Source organism: Mesoplodon densirostris, chromosome 14 (assembly GCF_025265405.1).
Source record: "Mesoplodon densirostris isolate mMesDen1 chromosome 14, mMesDen1 primary haplotype, whole genome shotgun sequence".
In the NCBI taxonomy this organism is placed as follows: domain Eukaryota; kingdom Metazoa; phylum Chordata; class Mammalia; order Artiodactyla; family Ziphiidae; genus Mesoplodon; species Mesoplodon densirostris.
The window spans coordinates 31,796,312-31,816,333 of NC_082674.1; the positions used below are offsets into that span (position 1 = coordinate 31,796,312).

At 35.9% G+C, this 20,022-nt stretch overlaps 1 protein-coding gene across 2 annotated transcripts in view; it reads right to left on the reverse strand.

The window, feature by feature from the left end:
• The window catches only part of MAP4K3 (mitogen-activated protein kinase kinase kinase kinase 3), a 194,259-nt gene that overhangs the window by 52,771 nt on the left and 121,466 nt on the right, over nt 1-20,022 (reverse strand). For both annotated transcript variants that reach the window (XM_060117942.1, XM_060117941.1), the window contains exons 8-13: nt 18,578-18,650; nt 7,507-7,638; nt 7,250-7,312; nt 7,083-7,164; nt 6,871-6,981; nt 2,014-2,092 (exon numbers count right to left, since the gene is read on the reverse strand). In XM_060117942.1, coding sequence (XP_059973925.1) covers nt 2,014-2,092; nt 6,871-6,981; nt 7,083-7,164; nt 7,250-7,312; nt 7,507-7,638; nt 18,578-18,650 — 540 coding nt within the window. The remainder of the gene's footprint in view (nt 1-2,013; nt 2,093-6,870; nt 6,982-7,082; nt 7,165-7,249; nt 7,313-7,506; nt 7,639-18,577; nt 18,651-20,022) is intronic.

The following is a 20,022-nucleotide window of genomic DNA, read 5'->3' on the forward strand; positions in this document are numbered from 1 at the left end:
TGATGTTCTTAATAATGTCGAAAATTCCTACTTATCTGTAATTGTCTACTGGTCTTGATCTCTGTTTCTGCTACCATCTCCTTGAACGTATGTCAAGCAACACATCATAAATTTATATTTTACTATCCAGATGAAAACTCCTTCTTAGCTTCTTTGAAATAGCTCTGACATGATCACTTGCCGACCCATCACTAGCTATTAGGGGTCAAAACTGATCCTACTATGGCAGACAAGAAGAGCCCCAGAATTATTTCTTCTTAAAGCAAGTCTTTGCTTATCATATTTAACTGAAGGCAGAGGGGACTTCCTAAAAGGGAAAGAGCAACAAACTTTCTGCAAGTGAGCCAATTTTTACATATATGTTGCCCAAACACCATTTAGTTTAATAAAGAGAAAACCTTGGTTGCATGGAGAGATACCATGTAATTGTAAACATAAAACATTATCAAGAGCAACAAATATATACAAATACTAAAATAAATTATTTTCTCTAAAGCCTGCCTTTATCGTCAATAGCATGACTGATTATTCTATATATCACATCTCACATAAAATCATAAAACATCCTAAGAAAGCAGATACTACAACACTGCATAAGATTTTAAAGCCCCAAACATCAAACCCACAAATTATAAGAAGTGGTGGTTTTAATCCTGTTGCTACCTCAACATACTAGAGGGAAACGACACCTTTCTTACTGGCAAACACAGGAGAAGGGAAGATGTCCATCAAAAGGAGGGCATATCAGAGTCTCAGAAAAACTAGGGTAAAGGCACCTATAGTTTCAAATAGCATGTACACACATATGCAGTTAGGAGCTGAGAATCACTGATATCAACTAGTAAAGAATGGCTAAGAGGAAACTGTACTTTGCAGGAAAGGGCCTGACAATACAATTTAAAAACAGAATTGGATTACAAGATAGAAAGTACTTTAGATTTTCAGTAGTACTGAACACATAAGGTTTTCTAACTGCAAAGGCAGCTCTAATCACCTTTTGTATTATTAAAGAAATGACAAAGATGTACTGTAATTACTTTTTGCACATTAAAAAATAATGGGAAATGCTCACATGCTAAGGTTGCCATTTTCAGAAAAATACTTTTGGGGAAAAATTAGCAAATTTAAATCACATGGCTTTAGAGGGAGCTACAAAGGTTAAGTTTATGTGGTCACACAACTAACTGTAGGCAAAGTACAAATCCCAGTCACAGGCTTTTTGTAAAGTAGATGGTGCTTTCTTTCAAGAATCTCCTTCTTTTAAGAGCATTTCCAGGTAGCACCAGCACCAGACTCTGCCAAGAACTTAACACAGTGTACGGTCCAGCCAAAATTCCAAAGGAAGGTTCACAAAGGACTTGCAGTGTGAAAGCCACACAGGCGTGCTGACGTGGTTTCTGAAGTGGAGCCGTGTCTGCGAAAGATTGCTGGGCTGGAAGCCGAGAGATCTAGGGCTTGCTGTTAACCAGGTGTACAACTCCATCCCACAGGCAGATCTATTCATCTCTGCATTTCTTTTTTGTTTTCTATTAAATGGTGCTAGTGCTAGTCCCTACTTACCTTACTTAGCTTTTACATGTGCAGACCTCTCCCTCTCCTGGCTCTCCTGGACCATCAGCTTCTATCTAACCTGGGAGCTTGTTAGAAGTAAAGAACCTCAGGTCTCACCCCAGATCTACTGAATCAGAAACCGCATTTTAGCAAGCTCTCTAGGCAAGTTCTATCCACATGGAAGTTTAGGGAGCACTGCCTTGATTACTTCAATCCTGCCTATTCTAGGAATTTTATTCCTCTTCCCAAACAACATAAATATACGCCCCCAGACACCACCAGAAAGTCCTCAGGAGTAAGGAAAATGAAATTCTTACTGCCCTAATTAAACTCTACCTTTCAAAGCATCTAATAAGAAAAACTACTTGGAAGAAAATGAAGCAAAAATAATGGCAACTAAATTAAAACTTGAAATCTTATTTTTTATTGTTAAATTATAAACTGTGTACAGGATACACTTACAGTTTATCTCCGAGCGTGTTTTTTCTTCTCTCACATTTCTACTTGTTGAGTGAATTCTATGTGGGACAGCAACAAGAGGCTAGGAAAGAACAAAATCAATGACAAGCCACAGTCTGGTCCACAGAATTACCCAAATATGAAAGAAATACTTCTCTTTATATAAAAATGGGAACAAAATACAACTTTGTTAATATTTGTTTAAAAAATGGCAACCAGAAACTGAAAGCTTCTTACTCCTCAAACTGGGAGCTTAAGATTAGGGATATACGTTATCCACAGCAGGTTCCCAATAAATGTTCTATGAGTTGAATATAAATAAATATTCAAAATTGAATATTTCAACAACACAACAGCTGTTCAAAAGCTGCAGCTAGCTTTCCCTGTTGCAGAGGAGAAAATTGTAATTGAAAAAAAATCTGCCTCAACTTCTTATATCAAGGATGAGATAAATGAAATGAAATAATGCTAAAGGCATTAATGATTTATGGTTTTCTTACCTAGCAAACACAACATTTTCCCCACCTTAATGCTTTTTCTTGTAGAAGCAGCACTCTATTTTCTTTCCTTTTATTAAAATCTCTCTATGTGTACTGTCACTTTCAGAGAGAAATATCCTGGGGGGCAGGTGAAGTAGGGATATGCTCTTCTTACTATTAATTCACAGACGTTCCTCCAACCTTATGGAGTAAAAAAGGCCCTATTTGAAAAGCTTCTGCAACTCCATTCTATACACTCTAAGGCTTCACTTTAAGAGGTGATGCCAGCATCTATTTCATGTACCAAATAGGTTTTTTCTTCTGTGTGTGAAACACTATCTTTGAAGTTTTACTACCTTTGAAGGTGATACACTCTTACACATATCTTTTGGAAAATGTAATTCATAAACATTTGAGCTCAAATTAAGACTCTGTAAGGCAAATCAAAAACAGGACCCAAGTTAACTATTCTCAGTGTAGGCACTTCTCAGGAAATAAAAATATATGAATCTAAGACCCAAATATTAAAACACCAATGTAGTAAAACAGTAGCAAAAATAATTTTAAAAATTAAGTATTTAAACTTTACATGTACACAGCGATTTGTAGTTTACAAAGTGCTTTCATATACCTTAGCTCATTCTGTCCTCAAAATAAACTTGTGAAACAAGTATTAATCTTCATTTTATAGATGAGGACATTCAGCTAGTTAGCCGCAGAACAAGAAAAACCCTGGACTTTTGATCACAATATGTGGAGCAAAAACAAACAAGCAAAAATAGGTATCATGTTAGATTAGTCACACATACTGCTGTTATCAGTGAACTTGGATGAAATCTATGCTTTCTATGAGAACAGTTTTACTTTCCCAGCTTCAACGGTGCAATTATAAAATTATTAAATCTTATAATGCTGTACCTAGTACATGGGTTAACATACAGGAGAAGAAAATGCTATTAATCACCATTACTTCAATGTGTAGTAATTCTAAAATAGAAACTACATGGGAGCGCTACATGAAAAGTCAACTTTCTTCCACTGTGAATAATGTATACTAAACTAAAACAACTAAAGACTAAAGTAGAACTAGTACACGTGCTAAATATTTTCAAGAGAATTCAATTTCCACACAGTATTATATAGTATCACAGCAAGTACTGAAATGCTAGTTAGACGCATTCAAATTCTGAGTGACAACACAGTACTTAGCAATTATAATTACAAATCATTTGCAAATAATAAGACTTAGATACTACATATTATGTATAACATATATTGTAGTATTATATATGTATAAATTACTATAGATTTCTCCGGGGAAAGTATGATCTTAAATTATGGTGGGAAGAAAAGTTACCCTCCTCCCTAACCAACAATTATAATACTAATAACATAGTCTTGATAAGGAGAAATTTCTTTCTCTGCTATATGAGAAAATTTCAGAAGCATCTTTATTCCACAGGTTGCTTCTATATTTGGTTTATTATTTCTCCTCTTTAAACACATTTTAAAGGACTTTATAATTCAGCACAACAAGTAAACAGGATGAAGTAAGGGACAACAATGCAGCATCTAGTGCACTGAAAGAGTAGAGGCAGTCCTCGTCCTGTAGTCTTGATATGCACAAATTTCAGTTACTACAATAGAGTTAAATTACACTAGTCCTCTATAACATGGCTCAAATTTCAGTCACCAGTTTATTAATTGTATAATCTTATATAACATTAATTGTATATTATTCAGTATATTAATCTTATCAACATTCAGGATATTAATTATAATTGCATAAAACACAAACTTCACTGCCTGCTTGTCAGTCCACAGATCACTATGTGAATAACAGATGCACATCATGATCTGTAACTAGTCACGTCACTACTTTCAAAGTCTGTCTGTGACTGGTCACTGAGCATCTGTTATTCAGTTCATGCACAGACAGCAAAGTGTGTAGTTGTGTTGCCTCCTTGTCTCTCAGTGATAATATACTCATGTGACATTTTTACAGAAGTTGGTAACTGAAAGAAGAAATTAGCCAACAAAGATCAAACTGCTGCGAAGAAACAGAAAGTGATAACTCTGGATAATGTTGGAAATGAAGTTTGAATCAAACATAAATGAAGTTACAGGAGAAAATAGCTGACTGTGAGAATGCTGACACTGCCACTGTTCAAGAGACTGTGGACACAATAGCCAGGGTAACTTAGTGAAGGTGAACCTGATATAAGTGAAGAAAGAAGTTCTGATAAAAAGGATGAAGGTGCCCCAAAAGAAGGGGCGCTAGCAAAAAATTTCACAGCACAGGAATACTGAGGTTATTTCATGCATTGAACGTTCGAACGATAAAATACTGGAAGCTGATCTGAACTTAGAAAGGAATCTGACATTCACCAAAGCATAAAGAAGATAGTTGTTCTGTGTCATAAAGTTATATGACAAGAAGAAGGCAAACACTATGCAATCTACTCAATAAACAGACTACTTGATAATGAAACAATCCATGGAAGTGTTTTTTTTTTTTTTTTTTTTTTTTTTTTGCTGTACGCGGGCCTCTCACTGCTGTGGCCCCTCCCGTTGCGGAGCACAGGCTCCGGACACACAGGCTCCGCGGCCATGGCTCGCGGGCCCAGCCGCTCCGCGGCACGTGGGATCCTCCGGGATCGGGGCACGAACCCGTGTCCCCTGCATCGGCAGGCGGACTCTCAACCACTGCGCCACCAGGGAGGCCCGGAAGTGTTTTTTTTTTAAGCAAAGAAAAGAAACACAATTCTCACAGGTTCTAATACTTTACAATGTACTAAATAAATCATTAGTTTTACTATTTTTTTCATTCCCCCATACATTTAAAACTGACAATAAGAGAGTTTTCAATCTTCTAACAAAAAATTTTTAAGGTCACAAAACAATTATAATTTTTCTCCTTGAGTATTAAGATCATTTTGCAGGGGACGTCCCTGGTGGTGCAGTGGTTGAGAGTCCGCCTGCCAATGCAGGGGACACGGGTTCGAGCCCTGGTCCGGGAAGATCCCACATGCTGCGGAGCAACTAAGCCCATGTGCCACAGCTACTGAGCCTGCGCTCTAGAGCCCACGAGCCACAACTATTGAGACCACATGCCACAACTACTGAAGCCCTCACACCTAGAGCCCGTGCTCCACCACAAGAGAAGCCACTGCAATGAGAAGCCCGCACACCGTAAAGAAGAGTAGCCCCTGCTCACTGCAACTAGAGAAAGCCCCGCTCAGCAACAAAGACCCAATGCAGCCATAAATAAATAAATAAATAAATAAATTTACATGCCAAAAAATGCTGTTGGATCCTTTAAAAAAAAAAAAGATCGCTTTGCAGGATTTCACCTTACTTGGTCATTTGTACAGTCCTTTACTACCATGCAAATGAAGGAACACCTGTATATTAAATTATAGAAGAATTTATAAAGCAAAACAACAAACCCAATTTCTCCCTAGTATAAAGTTAATAATACTTTACAGTTCTTAAGTTTTTTGTTTTCAAATGCTTTTCCAGACCTTTAAACAAAGGGATAGTAGCTTATTTATAGTTGTATAAAGACGACAAGCTAGAACAATGATGAATTGATAGAAAGGTTCTCTCTTACCTAAGACAATCTGAGACCACCTTTCTGACCACTGAGAGCTATCGTTCCTTCAGTATCATCAATGGAATTTACCCCATTTTAAGTACCTTCCAAAAGCCAGTCAAGTTCAAGGCTATCCAGCTCAGTTACAGACCCAATAACAGAATTCTGACATGTCACATATACTGAGTTTATCTTAGGTGCCACAATTATTAGCTGAGTTAGGAATGTTACATATGCCAGCCGAAGTGAAGCCTCCATTCATACCAACGCTCCCATGATACTAGGGTTATTTAATTCTCTAACTACACTGGCTCATTTTTAAACACGTCTACAGCAGACAATTAGGGTAACAGTCACTAACAAAGTCAATCCTATACTTTCTACTAACCACTAATAACTCATGAAGTATTGTACAAGGATTCTTTTTGAGAAGAAAATGGAATAGAAATTTTATGTATATTCTAACGTCTTGTGTAGGTGCTTCCCATTTGCATTCTCTTTTACAATGGATTATTTATTTGCAACTTCATCTAAAATGACTACTTTAAAAAAACTACAGTAATTTCAAGAAGTAGATTAGATGATTCTGCCTTTGCCATTTTCAGAAAACAGTCTCTATAAGTAGTCAATAGGAAAAGTCCAGCTCATGACTTCCAAAGTCAAGGAGTTAATTCTTCCCTCAAGAGTTGATTTAAACTAGATCCAGAACTTAAAAGAACTGATTTTTCAGAGGTACATACATATATACATATATGTTATATACTACTTGGTAAAAACAGTTCCTACCTCAGGATCATCATCATCAAAATCATGGTAAGTGGAATGATCTGGATTATTCACTTTATCCAACAGTTCGATTGCCAAAGACCGTGTCAAAGGCTGTGTGACAAATGGGTGCTATAAAAATAACATAACACAGTACAGAACACTTATTAGAAGTCTGTTTGAGTGACATTTTATCTTTTGAAAAAAGACATATTTCAGGGCAAAAATAATACCTGTAGTAGCTTTTCAGCAGTAGGTCTTTTTTTTGGATTTTTGGTAAGTGCCATTTTCACAAAATGATGAAAACTATTTGACCTAAGAAATTTTGAAAATCAGATTTTAAAATTTCAATTATTTTTTTGCTCATGACTATAAAAGTAAATAACACAAAAATACTTACCACTTCATTTTATCCTTTAGTTTAGGAGGCTGAAAATTGCTTTTTGTCATTAGAAATAATGCTCTGAAAAATCAACAACCATTACACAGCATTTTAAGAGTGCATATTTTAATATATAATATTAATTCTATTACTATAATTCCCAAATAAGGTAAAGCAAGACTAAGAATATTATTTGTTCATGACATAATAAATAATACTGGGGGGGGAGGGGACCTTAATTTAAGCACAGGATTCTTTAACTATGACTCACTGACCTCATTGGGTGTAAGTCAAACATAGGAGGCTGCAGCTCAGCAAGTTCTATGGCAGTGATCCCCACTGCCCAGAGATCACAAAGCTGATTGTACCCCCCTTTCCTCTCAACGGCTGCGACTTCTGGAGCCATCCTGAAGGAAATAGTCCAGAAAAGAAAAATCTATTTATTGCATTTTCCTTCTTATTCCCATCAGAAGCACACCATCACTATGTACGCTGAGGCCTATTTAGGCCTTGACATCTGAAAAATAAGTATGTAGTACTTAAAAGGCTCATATTTCCCAAGATCTCGACATCTCATAAGACTCTACTGATCCCAAGCCCCTACTGATTTCTCCTTTGTTACTTTGTTAAGCTATTTACTATTAAAGGTTTATAAAAATTTACAACTATAACAGAGCGACATGTACCAATTTGTACCAATCTCTCTTCCTCTGTACATGCAAAATTCTATAGAGACATAACATGTAATAAATAACTTATCATTTTTAGCTCTTCCTTCTTACGTCAATAAACTGCAATCTGGCCTCCGACTGTTTTCACTTGACCAATACTATTTATTGGGGCACCAAGAATCTTCATTTAGTACTTAACTCACATTTACTATAAACTTAATTTACTATAAACTTAATTGGTTGGTGAAAAGTTATAAAAATGAGTGTCTGCTTTTAAAAAAATATATTTATTCAGATGAAAGTTACCTGAATTCAGTATTTTTCATTTCTTTCAACTTTACTGTAGTCTCATTCTAATTATACCTCTATAAATTTGTATTTTATTAAATAATTATGTTGATTTTCAAATATAAAAAATTTCAAATTCTAAGCAGTAGTTTTGAAAAGAACTACTTGAGATAAACATTTGAACTCTTACATATCAAAAGTGTGAGTTAAACAGGCAGCCTTACAAGTATGTTTGTTTTCCTGGTATGATTTCAGGAAAGTCAAATATGTCAGTAAGTTAACCAAAAAAAAAAAAAAAAAAATCCCTCTAACTTTCTAAATGCTTGGTCTTAAAATGTTCTTAATCTTTATTGATAGCTAGATTCCAGCCAGCTGTGGAGATGCCCCAGTAGAGGATGGAAGTACACACTGGTGACATATTCTTAACTAGCTGGCCACAGCAGCTGATGTTCTCCCTTCCTCTACAAAAATATGAGTGAAAGGTTCCACCCAGTGCACTTGTACTCCTGCCAGTTAAGTTGCATGCTTACCGCAATCAACTGACTCATCTCTGAACCTGTTTATTTGTCATATTTGTTATTATAAATACATAATCTAATTAAATATTATAAAAACTAATTTATTGTGAAGGTAAAAAGAGTAAGCTGTTATGAAAATTAAAGTGTATGCTTTAGAAAAACTTGTTAAAGACAAGTTTCTAAAGACAAAAAAACAAAAAATCTGGCAAATGAGGTTAAGAAAATAATAGCTGTAAAAGATTAGGAAGGCTACAGACTGCATAATTCCATCTGTATGACACTGGGGGAAAAGGCAAAACTGTAGAGACAGAAATCAGATCAGGTGTTGCCAGAGGCTAGAGACGGGCCAAAAGAATTTATGAGAAGGGCACAAAAGTAAACTTTCCTGGGTGATGGGAACCTATGTTTTACACGGATTGCAGTGGCATTTTTCACTACTACAGAGTGTCTCAAAGTTCATAGAACTGTACACCTAATAAGGCTAAATTTATACCTCAATAAACCTGACTGGAAAAGTCACATGCTTTGTATGTGACTGCATTTTAGAGAAACACAAACCAGGAAATGTGGATGATTTACATCTAACTAGTTATCCACGCAAAGAAAAGGCCTTGGTCCTATATCAAATGATTGGCAAAAAAAAAAAAACAAAAAAAGTACACTCACATGTCTTAAATTGAAATAAAATGTTTAAGGTACATGTGTAGTGTATTAATTTTGAGATTTGCCAATTCCACAGGCTTTTTTGATTAACCAAATAACTGCCAACCTTACTCACAATGAATGAGAGATTCCATTCTATCCTACATCCCTAGAGTTTAGGTGGGAAAGACATGATACTAGAGAGAGTTGAAGAGTCGGAGTGTTCCAAAACATTATTTTGCCCAATTCACAATTTCACATGCTCCCAAGATATTACCTACTCTATCATTAGAAAAATGACATTAGTTTTTAATCTCTGAAGCTTCAGTTGGAGATCAGTTATCATCATATCAAACATTTACTAAGCATGTGTAGAGAATCATGCCAGACCCTGGAGATTCAATGAGAGCTCCTCCAGATGTTTAAAATCAAACTGAGGAGACAGAGTACCTAAAAATAATAACAGATAGCTCTTTAAGCTCTTATTCCTCTCAGAAATCAACCCCAAACAATAAGAACAAAAAAGAGAAATATAAACATATCATCTTTGAAAAATCCAGAAGACATATTTGGACTGGAAATGAAATAATAGTAAATGATGTGGCAAATAGGAGGAAGGACAAACCTAAGTGTGTGTAGAGGACAAGACCAACCAGCAAGCCAAGAGCCCCAGAAATATGTAAAATTTAATGTACATCAGTTACTACTTTACTGATGACTAGGTTCCAACTAGCTGGTTCTTAGCCCCTAAGAATCCCAGAAAGGCTGACAAATTAGGGTTACAAACTTACAAAAGCAGAGTTAAGACTGAGGTTGAAAACAGGTATATTTGCAAATGTCAAGTCTAAATAATGAATAGTTAGTCCACCAGATTCCTCTTCCCATCTATTAAGGCCCAGCAATGACTCCTTCCCCATTCCTACTGGATAAAGACCAACAGAAACTGGATGAGGGGCTTCAGACTCACACATATCAGGTACAAAGGAGAGCAGGGGCTGGGAGCAGTAGAAGTCTGTGTATAACAATGAGTTCCTCAGCTTCCTTCACCTACTCATTTCTGGGATACTAAAAACTGGGTTTACACGCCACATCCCATGCACACACGGCTACGAATCAGCTTTAAGTGCCTTGCTCTTCAATGTAAACCAGAAGAGAAGGGTTACTAGACATTTGAGGGAAGCCTCCATCATGAAAGCATGAGTCTTAAAAGCTTTGGAAATCTTATAGAAAGAAGAACAAAAATGATTTTTGAAAAGTGACAGAAAATTAATGGATTAATCCAAGTGGTCTAAGATATAACTAATGAGTTCCAGAAAGAGAGAGCAGGAAAAAGTAAAGCAAAGAAATTATTAGAGAAGTAATGTAAGAATACTTCCCAGAACTAAAAGACATGAATCCTGATTGAAAAGCACAAATGACAAGTACAATGAATAAAAGTAAAAATGACAAAAGAACAAACAAAAAAATTCTGAAGTACACCACCATGGAATACCAAACCATCAAAAAGATTCTAGTAGGGAGGGGTTACATTCAAATATAATGTGTTGACAGTTTCAGCCATATTTGGAGCCCATCAGCTGCCCAGCCCCCCACCTCTCCACCAGTGTGTGACGCATTCTTTCCACATCTACCTACATGAAAGCATCCCTCTGTGATGAGGATGGGGTGGTGGTCCACACATAGTCCAGTGCCAAGAGGGAAAAGTAAGGTGATGTGGGCGGAGCCCTCTTGGCTGTGTGGCTGACAGGGTCTTGCTGCTCAGGCTGGGTGTCAAGCCTAAGCATCGGCAGTGGGAGAGCCAAGTTCAGGACACTGGACCACCAGAGACCTCCCGGTCCCACATAATATCAATCAGCAAGAGTTCTCAGAGAGCTCTGTTTCAATGCTAAGACCCAGCTCCACTCAACGACCTGCAAGCTCCAGTGCTGGACACCCTATGCCAAACAATTAGCAAGACAGGAACACAACCCCACCTACTAGCAGAAAGGCTGCCTAAAATCATAATAAGTTCACAGACACCACAAAACACACCACCGGACCAGAAAGACAAGATCCAGCCCCACCCACCAGTACACAGGCACCAGTCCCCTCCACCAGGAAGCCTACACAACCCACAGAACCAACCTCACCCACTGGGGGCAGATACCAAAAACAAGAGAAACTATGAACCTGCAGCCTGCAAAAACGAGAACCCAAACACAGTAAGTTAAGCAAAATGAGAAGACAGAGAAACACACAGCAGATAAAGGAGCAAGGTAAGAACCCACCAGACCAAACAAATGAAGAGGAAATAGGCAGTCTACCTGAAAAAGAGTTCAAAGTAATGATAGTAAAGATGATCCAAAATCTTGGAAACAGAATGGAGAAAATACAAGAAATGTTTAACAAGGACCTAGAAGAACTAAAGAGGAAACAAACAGTGATGAACAACACAATAAATGAGATTAAAATTCTCTAGAAGGAATCAATAGCAGAATAACAGAGGCAGAAAAACGGATAAAGGACCTGGAAGATAAAATATGGAAATAACTACCACAGAGCAGAATAAAGAAAAAAGAATGAAAAGAATTGAAGACAGTCTCAGAGACCTCTGGGCCAACATTAAATGCACCAACATTTGAATTATAGGGGTCCCAGAAGAAGAGAAAAAGAAAGGGACTGAGAAAGTATTTGAAGAGATTATAGTTGAAAACTCTCCTAATATGGGAAAGGAAATAATCAAGTCCAGGAAGCACAGAGAGTCCATTACAGGATAAATCCATGGAGAAACATGGCAAGGCATATATTAATCAAACTATCAAAAATTAAATACAAAGAAAAAGTATTAAAAGCAGCAAGGGAAAAGCAACAAATAACATACAAGGGAATCCCCATAAGATTAACTGATCTTTCAGCAGAAACTCTGCAAGCCAGAAGGGAGTGGCAGGACATATTTAAAGTGATGAAAGGGAAAAACCTACAACCAAGATTATTCTTCCAAGCAAGGATCTCATTCAGATTCAAAGGAGAAATTAAAACCTTTATAAACAAGCAAAAGTTAAGAGAATTCAGCACCACCAAACCAGCTTTACAACAAATGCTAAAGGAACTTCTCTAGGGAGGAAACACAAGAGAAGGAAAAGACCAACAAAAACAACCCCAAACAATTAAGAAAATGGTAATAGGAACATATATATCGATAATTTCATTAAATGCAAATGGATTAAATGCTCTAACAAAAAGACACAGACTGGCTGAATGGATACAAAAACAAGACCCATATATATGCTGTCTACAAGAGACTCATCTCAGACCTAGGGACACATACAGACTGAAAGTGAGGGGATGGAAAAAAATATTCCATGCAAATGGAAATCAAAAGAAAGCTGGAGTATCAGTTCTCATATCAGACAAAATAGACTTTAAAATAAAGACTATTACAAGAGACAAAGAAGGACACTCCATAATGATCAAGGGATCAATCCAAGAAGAAGATATAACAATTGTAAATATTTATGCACCCAACAGAGGAGCACCTCAATACATAAGGAAAATGTTAAAAGTCAGAAAAGGGGAAATTGACAGTAATACAATTATAGTAGGGGACTTTAACACCCCACTTTCACCATGGACAGATCATCCAAAATGAAAATAAATAAGGAAAACAAGCTTTAAATGACACATTAAACAAGATAGACTTAATTGATATTTATAGGACTATCCATCCAAAAACAACAGAATATACTTTCTTCTCAAGTGCTCATGGAACATTCTGCAGGATAGATCGTATCTTGGGTCACAAATCAAGCCTCGGTAAATTTAAGAAAATTGAAATGATATCAAGTATCTTTTCCGACCACAACGCTATGAGACTAGACAGAAATAACAGGGAAAAAACTGTAAAAAATACAAAAACATGAAGGCTAAACAATATGCTACTAAATAACCAAGAGATCACTGAAGAAAACAAAGAGGGAATCAAAAAATACCTAGAAAATGAAAACACGACAACCCAAAACTTATGGAATGCAGCAAAAGCAGTTCTAAGAGGGAAATTTATAGCAATACAATCCTACCTCAAGAAACAAGAAAAATCTCAAATAAACAACCTAACCTTACACTAAAGCAACTAGAGAAAGAAGAACAAAAAAACTCCAAAGTTAGCAGAAGGAAAGAAATCATAAAGACCAGATCAGAAATAAGTGAAAAAGCAATGAAGGAAATGATAGCAAAGATCAATAAAAACAAAAGCTGGTTTTTGAGAAGATAAACAAAATTGATAAACCATTAGCCAGACTCATCAAGAAAAAAGGGGAGAAGACTCAAATCAATAGAATTACAAAAGAAATGGAGAAGTAACAACTGACACTGCAGAAATACAAAAGATCATGAGAGATTACTACAAGCAACTATATGCCAATAAAATAGAAAACCTGGAAGAAATGGACAAATCCTTAGAAACTCACATCCTTCTGAGACTGAACCAGGAAGAGATAGAAAATATCAACAGACCAATCACAAGCACTGAAATTAAAACTGTGATTTAAAATCTTCCAACAAACAAAAGCCCAGGACCAGAAGCCTTCACAGGCAAATTCTATCAAACGTTTACAGAAGAGTAACACCCATCCTTCTCAAACTCTTCCAAATATAGCAGAGGGAGGAACACTCCCTAACTCTTCTATGAGGCCACCATCACCCTGATACCAAAACCAGACAAGATGCTACAAATAAAGAAAACTACAGGCCAATATCACTGATAAATGTAGATGTAAAAATCCTCAACAAAATACTAGCAAACAGAATCCAACAGCACATTAAAAGGATCATACACCATGATCAAGTGGGGTTTATCCTAGGAATGCAAGGATTCTTCAACATACACAAATCAATCAATGTGATACACCATATTAACAAATTGAAGGATAAAAACCATATGATCATCTCAATAGATGCAGAAAAAGCTTTTGACAAAATTCAACACCCATTTATGATAAAAACTCTCCAGAAAGTAGACACAGAGGGAACTTACCTCATCATAATAAAGGCCATATATGACAAACCCAGAGCCAACATCATTCTCAATGCTGAAAAACTGAAACCATTTCCATGAAGATCAGGAAGACAAGGTTGCCCACTCTCACCACTATTATTCAACATAGTTTTGGAAGTTTTAGCCACAGCAATGAGAGAAGAAAAAGAAATAAAAGGAATCCAAATCAGAAAAGAAGAAGTAAAACGGTCACTGTTTGCAGATGACATGATGCTATACGTAGAGAATCCTAAAGATGCTACCAGAAAACTACCAGATAGTGTCCATAATTTGGTAAAGTAGCAGGATACACAATTAATACACAGAAATCTCTTGCATTTCTATATACTAATGATGAAAAATCTGAAAGAGAAATTAAGGAAACATTCACATTTACCATTGCAACAAGAAGAATCAAATACCTAGGAATAAACCTACCTAAGGAGACAAAAGACCTGTATGCAGAAAGCTATAAGACAATGATGAAAGAAATTAAAGATGATAAAAACAGATGGAGAGATATACCATGTTCTTGGATTGTAAGAATCAACATTGTGAAAATGACTATACTATTCAAAGCAATCTACAGATTCAAATCAATCCTTATCAAACTGCTAATGGCATTTTTCACAGAACTAGAACAAAAAAATTTCACAATTTGTATGGAAACACAAAAGACCCCGAATAGCCAGAGCAATCCTGAGAAAGAAAAATGGAGCTGGAGGAATCAGGCTCCCTAACTTCAGACTATATACTACAAAGCTACAGTAATCAAGACAGTATGGTACTGGCACAAAAACAGAAATATAGACGAATGGAACAGGATAGAAAGCCCAGAGATAAACCCACGTACCTACGGTCAACTAATCTATGATGCAGGAGGCAAGGGTATACAATGGAGAAAAGACAGCCACTTCAATAAGTGTTGCTGGGAAAACTGGACAGCTACATGTAAAAGAATGATATTAGAACACTCCCTAACACCATACACAAAAATAAACTCAAGATGGATTAGAGACCTAAATGTAAGACTGGACACTATAAAACTCTTAAGAGGAAGACATAGGCAGAACACTCTATGACGTAAATTACAGCAAGATCCTTTCTGACCCACCTCCTAGAGAAATGGAAATACAAATAAACAAACAGAACCTAATGAAACTTAAAAGCTTTTGCATAGCAAAGGATACCATAAAAAAGACGAGAAGACAACCCGCAGAATGGGAGAAAATATTTGCAAACGAAGCAACTGACAAAGGATTAATCTCCAAAATATATAAGGAGCTCATGAAGCTCGATGTCAAAAAAACAAACAACCCAATCCAAAAATGGGCAGAAGACCTAAATAGACATTTCTCCAAAGAAGATATACAGATGGCCAACAAACACATGCAAGGATGCTCAACATCACTAATCATTAGAGAAATGGAAATCAAAACTACAATGAGGTATCACCTCACACCTGTCAGAATGGCCATCATGAAAAAATCTACAAACAATAAATGCTGGAGAGGGTGTGGAGAAAAGGGAACCCTCTTGCACTGTTGGTGGGAATGTAAATTGATACAGCCACTGATATGGAGAACAGTATGGAGGTTCCTTAAAAAACTACAAATAGAACTACCATACGACCCAGCAATCCCACTACTGGGCATATACCCTGAGAAAACCATAACTCAAAAAGAGACATGTATCACAATGTTCACCGCAGCACTATTTACAACAGCCAGGACATGGAAGCAACCTAAGTGTCCATCGACAGATGAATGGATAAAGAAGATGTGACACATATATATAATGGAATATTACTCAGCCATAAAAAGAAACAAAACTGAACTATTTGTAGTGAGGTGGATGGACCTACAGTGTGTTCTACAGAGTGAAGTAAGTCAGAAAGAGAAAAACAAATACCGTATGCTAACACATATATATGGAACCTAAAAAAACAAAATGGTTCTAATGAACCTAGAGGCAGGATAGGAATAAAGATGCAGATGTAGAGAATGGACTTGAGGAAACGGGGAGGGGGAAGGGTAGCTGGGACGTAGTGAGAGAGTACCACTGACATGTGTACACTACCAAATGTAAAATAGACAGCTAGTGGGAAGCAGCTGCATAGCACAGGGAGATCAGCTCGGTGCTTTGTGACCACCTAGAGGGGTGGGAGGGAGATGCAAGAGGGAGGGGATATGGGGATACATGTATATGTATAGCTGATTCACTTTGTTATACAGCAGAAACTAACAGAACACTGTAAAGTGATTATACTCCAATAAAGATGTTAGAAATAAAAATCATGTGTCATAATGGCATCAGTTTCCATCAACATCAGAGAAAAGACACTAGAGCAATGCTTCAAAAATTCCAACCTAGAATGCCATATTCATCCAAATTATCAATCGTGTGTGTGTGTGAGGCTAGACATGCAGAGTCTCAAAAATTTTTATCCCTCAAATTTCTCAGGAAGTTATCAAAACGTGAGAGAGGGAGAAATTTATGAAGAAGGAAGAAGACTTGGATTCCAGGAAATGAATTCCCAAGGCGAAGCTATGGAAAAAACCTAGAAAATAAACATTTCAGATTGGAATAGGAGGGAGGAGGACCCCAGGAAGACTTAACTTTAATAAAACCAAAACAAAACAAATTAAAACAAAGCAAAAAAAATCTCCCAAAATGAGGACTATTTATGGCTTGGAAAATTATATAGAGGCATCTTTCAGATTGCAGAATATGGGGAGGTATGGAAATCTTGGCCAGGGATAAAAAATACAAACTAAGCAAATAAAAAATGAAGAAATTATTAGATATAAGAAAAAAATTTAAAGACAGTAAGTGTAATAGTAGTATAATAAGTGACTCAGCAAGTACAATGAAAGGATAAGAAGACTGAATAATGAATGAAGAGAACTATTAATAAAATCTTCACCTATTGTAACACAAAGCCTATAAATAATAATAATGCTACAGATGGCAGAAGACACAACTAGAAGAATTTATCAGTCTCTTTAGCACTACTTGACTTTTAAAGTATGTACCTGTTTGATAAAAAGACAAGTATTAAAAATGGTATACATCATATCTTAAATATGAAAAGAAGTCATCCAGATTAGTGCTATCCCACTGCTGAGGAGGCAGATCAGGAGGGCATTGGGGGAGGAATGGTAGCACTTAAGCTGAAGAATATTAAGATTTCCAGAGTGCCATTACTTCAAGGGAATCATGTGAGCAAAAAAGCTCTATACCTATCCACCACTATATGCACAATGACTAACAGTATATCTGGCACATAGTAAGTGGTAAAAACATTTATTGAACAAATAAATGAATGAATAAGATAGTTTGTATAGAATGATCAAAAAACACCCAGCAGACAAATATGGCTAGAGAGGAAGGTCTGTGGAGGCAACTAGTAGAACTTAAAGTTAATGAGGCAGGGACTTGCCTGGTGGTGCAGTGGTTAAGAATCCACCTGCCAATGCAGGGGACACGGGTTCGATCCCTAGTCTGAGAGGATCCCACATGACGCAAAGCAACTAAGCCCGCGTGCCACAACTACTGAAGCCCATGCCTAGAGCCTGTGCTCTGCAACAAGAAAAGCCACCGCAGTGAGAAGCCCATGGACCACAACGAAGAGTAGCCCCCACTCGCAGCAACTAGAGAAAGCCCGTGTGCAGCAACAAAGACCCAACACAGCCAAAAATAAATAAATAAATAAAATTAATTAAAAAAAAAAAAAAGTTAATGAGGCAGACAGAGGCCAGACACTGGAAGACTCCAAATGCCAAGAAATATGTACTTGATCTTGTGTGCAACCAAGATATGTCAAAAAGTTTTGAGCTAGGGAATACTGTGAATAAGATAATGTTGAAAAATTCGTCAGAATACGGACTAATCTGTGAAAATACATGTAATATGTGTAGGACCAAGAGTTGTTTTTTTTGGGGGGCAAAACTGGAACTATATCAAGGTTTCTAAAAGTATATCAATCTTTAAAGCCCTTTCCACATAATAAAAAATAGTATGGTAGAATATTCTATGGCTATGTATTGTAATTCATCCAAAAGTGTATATGCCTAAATTACTTAGCCTGTTGGTGACCTCCTTAATCTGTTTTAATCCTAATAATTTTGATCATTCAGTCTATTTTTTAAATAAACGCTGCATACAATAATGATAGAAAAACAAAAAGTTAAATTATCAATTAAAATACAATTACCAATATGGTGTACCAATGAAAGACTTCCGTTTAGCAATTGTAGCTGTTATCTGAGCAGACACTCCAAAATCAGCTATTAAAAAAAGAGACACGTTTAGAAAATAAAATAAAGTAAAATTATTTAAAAGTAATGTGAGAAATTTTTAATAATTATTTCCATTAAATTAATTTCACAGAAATGAGATATTCTCAAACATCACATTAAAATTTGTAACTCTAATGGACTAGCATTAAAATATCACAAAATAGTGCGTATGACAGCCAAATGGATTCCCATACATCCCCACACGAATCAAATGACAACAAAAGTCAAGATCAAATAATTTTGATGAGGAAGAGACAACTGAGAGAATCTAACCTGCCAGATTTAATGTTATAATTTCTAATTCCCAGGACCTGAAATTCAAGGAAAATCACTGGAAGGGACCTTAAGTAGGAATACATTCCATTCACTTCCTGCCATACACATAACAACTGACATTAAAAAAACCAAAATCTCTATTGGTAAATCTATCTACCGTGAAAAGACAAACAGAATATTCCCCAAAATCTTACCTTAGCAATATATTCTAATACCAATAACAATCACTGTCAAGAAATTTATTTTTATGTCAGTTTATTTTTATGTTGCTATTTTTTAAGTATATTGAGTTCTAATATTTTCTAGTTTTTTAATGATGATTTCTAAATCTTTATAAACTAAGACATATTATATATAGGATGTCTTTGAGTAAGGCACATAATATTGACACAAATTTTAAATTGCAGATGGAAACTGTTCACTAAGCCATCAATAGTTAGATAACTGCTTTTCTCATATTTAGAGGTAGCTTAGGAAAATTTTATTATATGTAAATTATGATACTTTTAAATCTGATTAGTCCCTATTATAGGCTATAGGTCAAAATAGTTTAATCATATTTTTAGAAGATAAATATTTGCTTGAATTTTGATTTTATAGTGATATGTAGTTCAAAATAATTGTTTCATATTTGTTATTAAATACTTCATTTAATACCTAACAGACATAACTTTGTTTATAAAGTTACTATACTGTACATGTTTCCTGTCTTAAACTTTCAGATTTATTATTTAGGTATTGAACTGTTTTAATAACTTGACAATCTAAAGTTACAAAATAAAAGTTACAGTTTCAAATAAAGCACGATTCAGCATCTAAATTACATTCTTATATAACTAATACAGTGTTTTATTTTAAAAGCTTGTGTAAGCAGGTAGGATTTTTTGCATTACTGAGTTTTTGGCTTTTGTTTGTTTGTCTTATTTTTTGGTCACAAGGTAATCTTGTATAGATTTCTTACTAGAAGTCCCACTTCTAGGGTTAGAGGTGAAAGAATTTTTTAGGGATATTATTTCACTATATCTTTATAATGAATCTGTCCCATGTGAAGGATAGACTTTATCCCCACTTAAGAGAAGAAGAA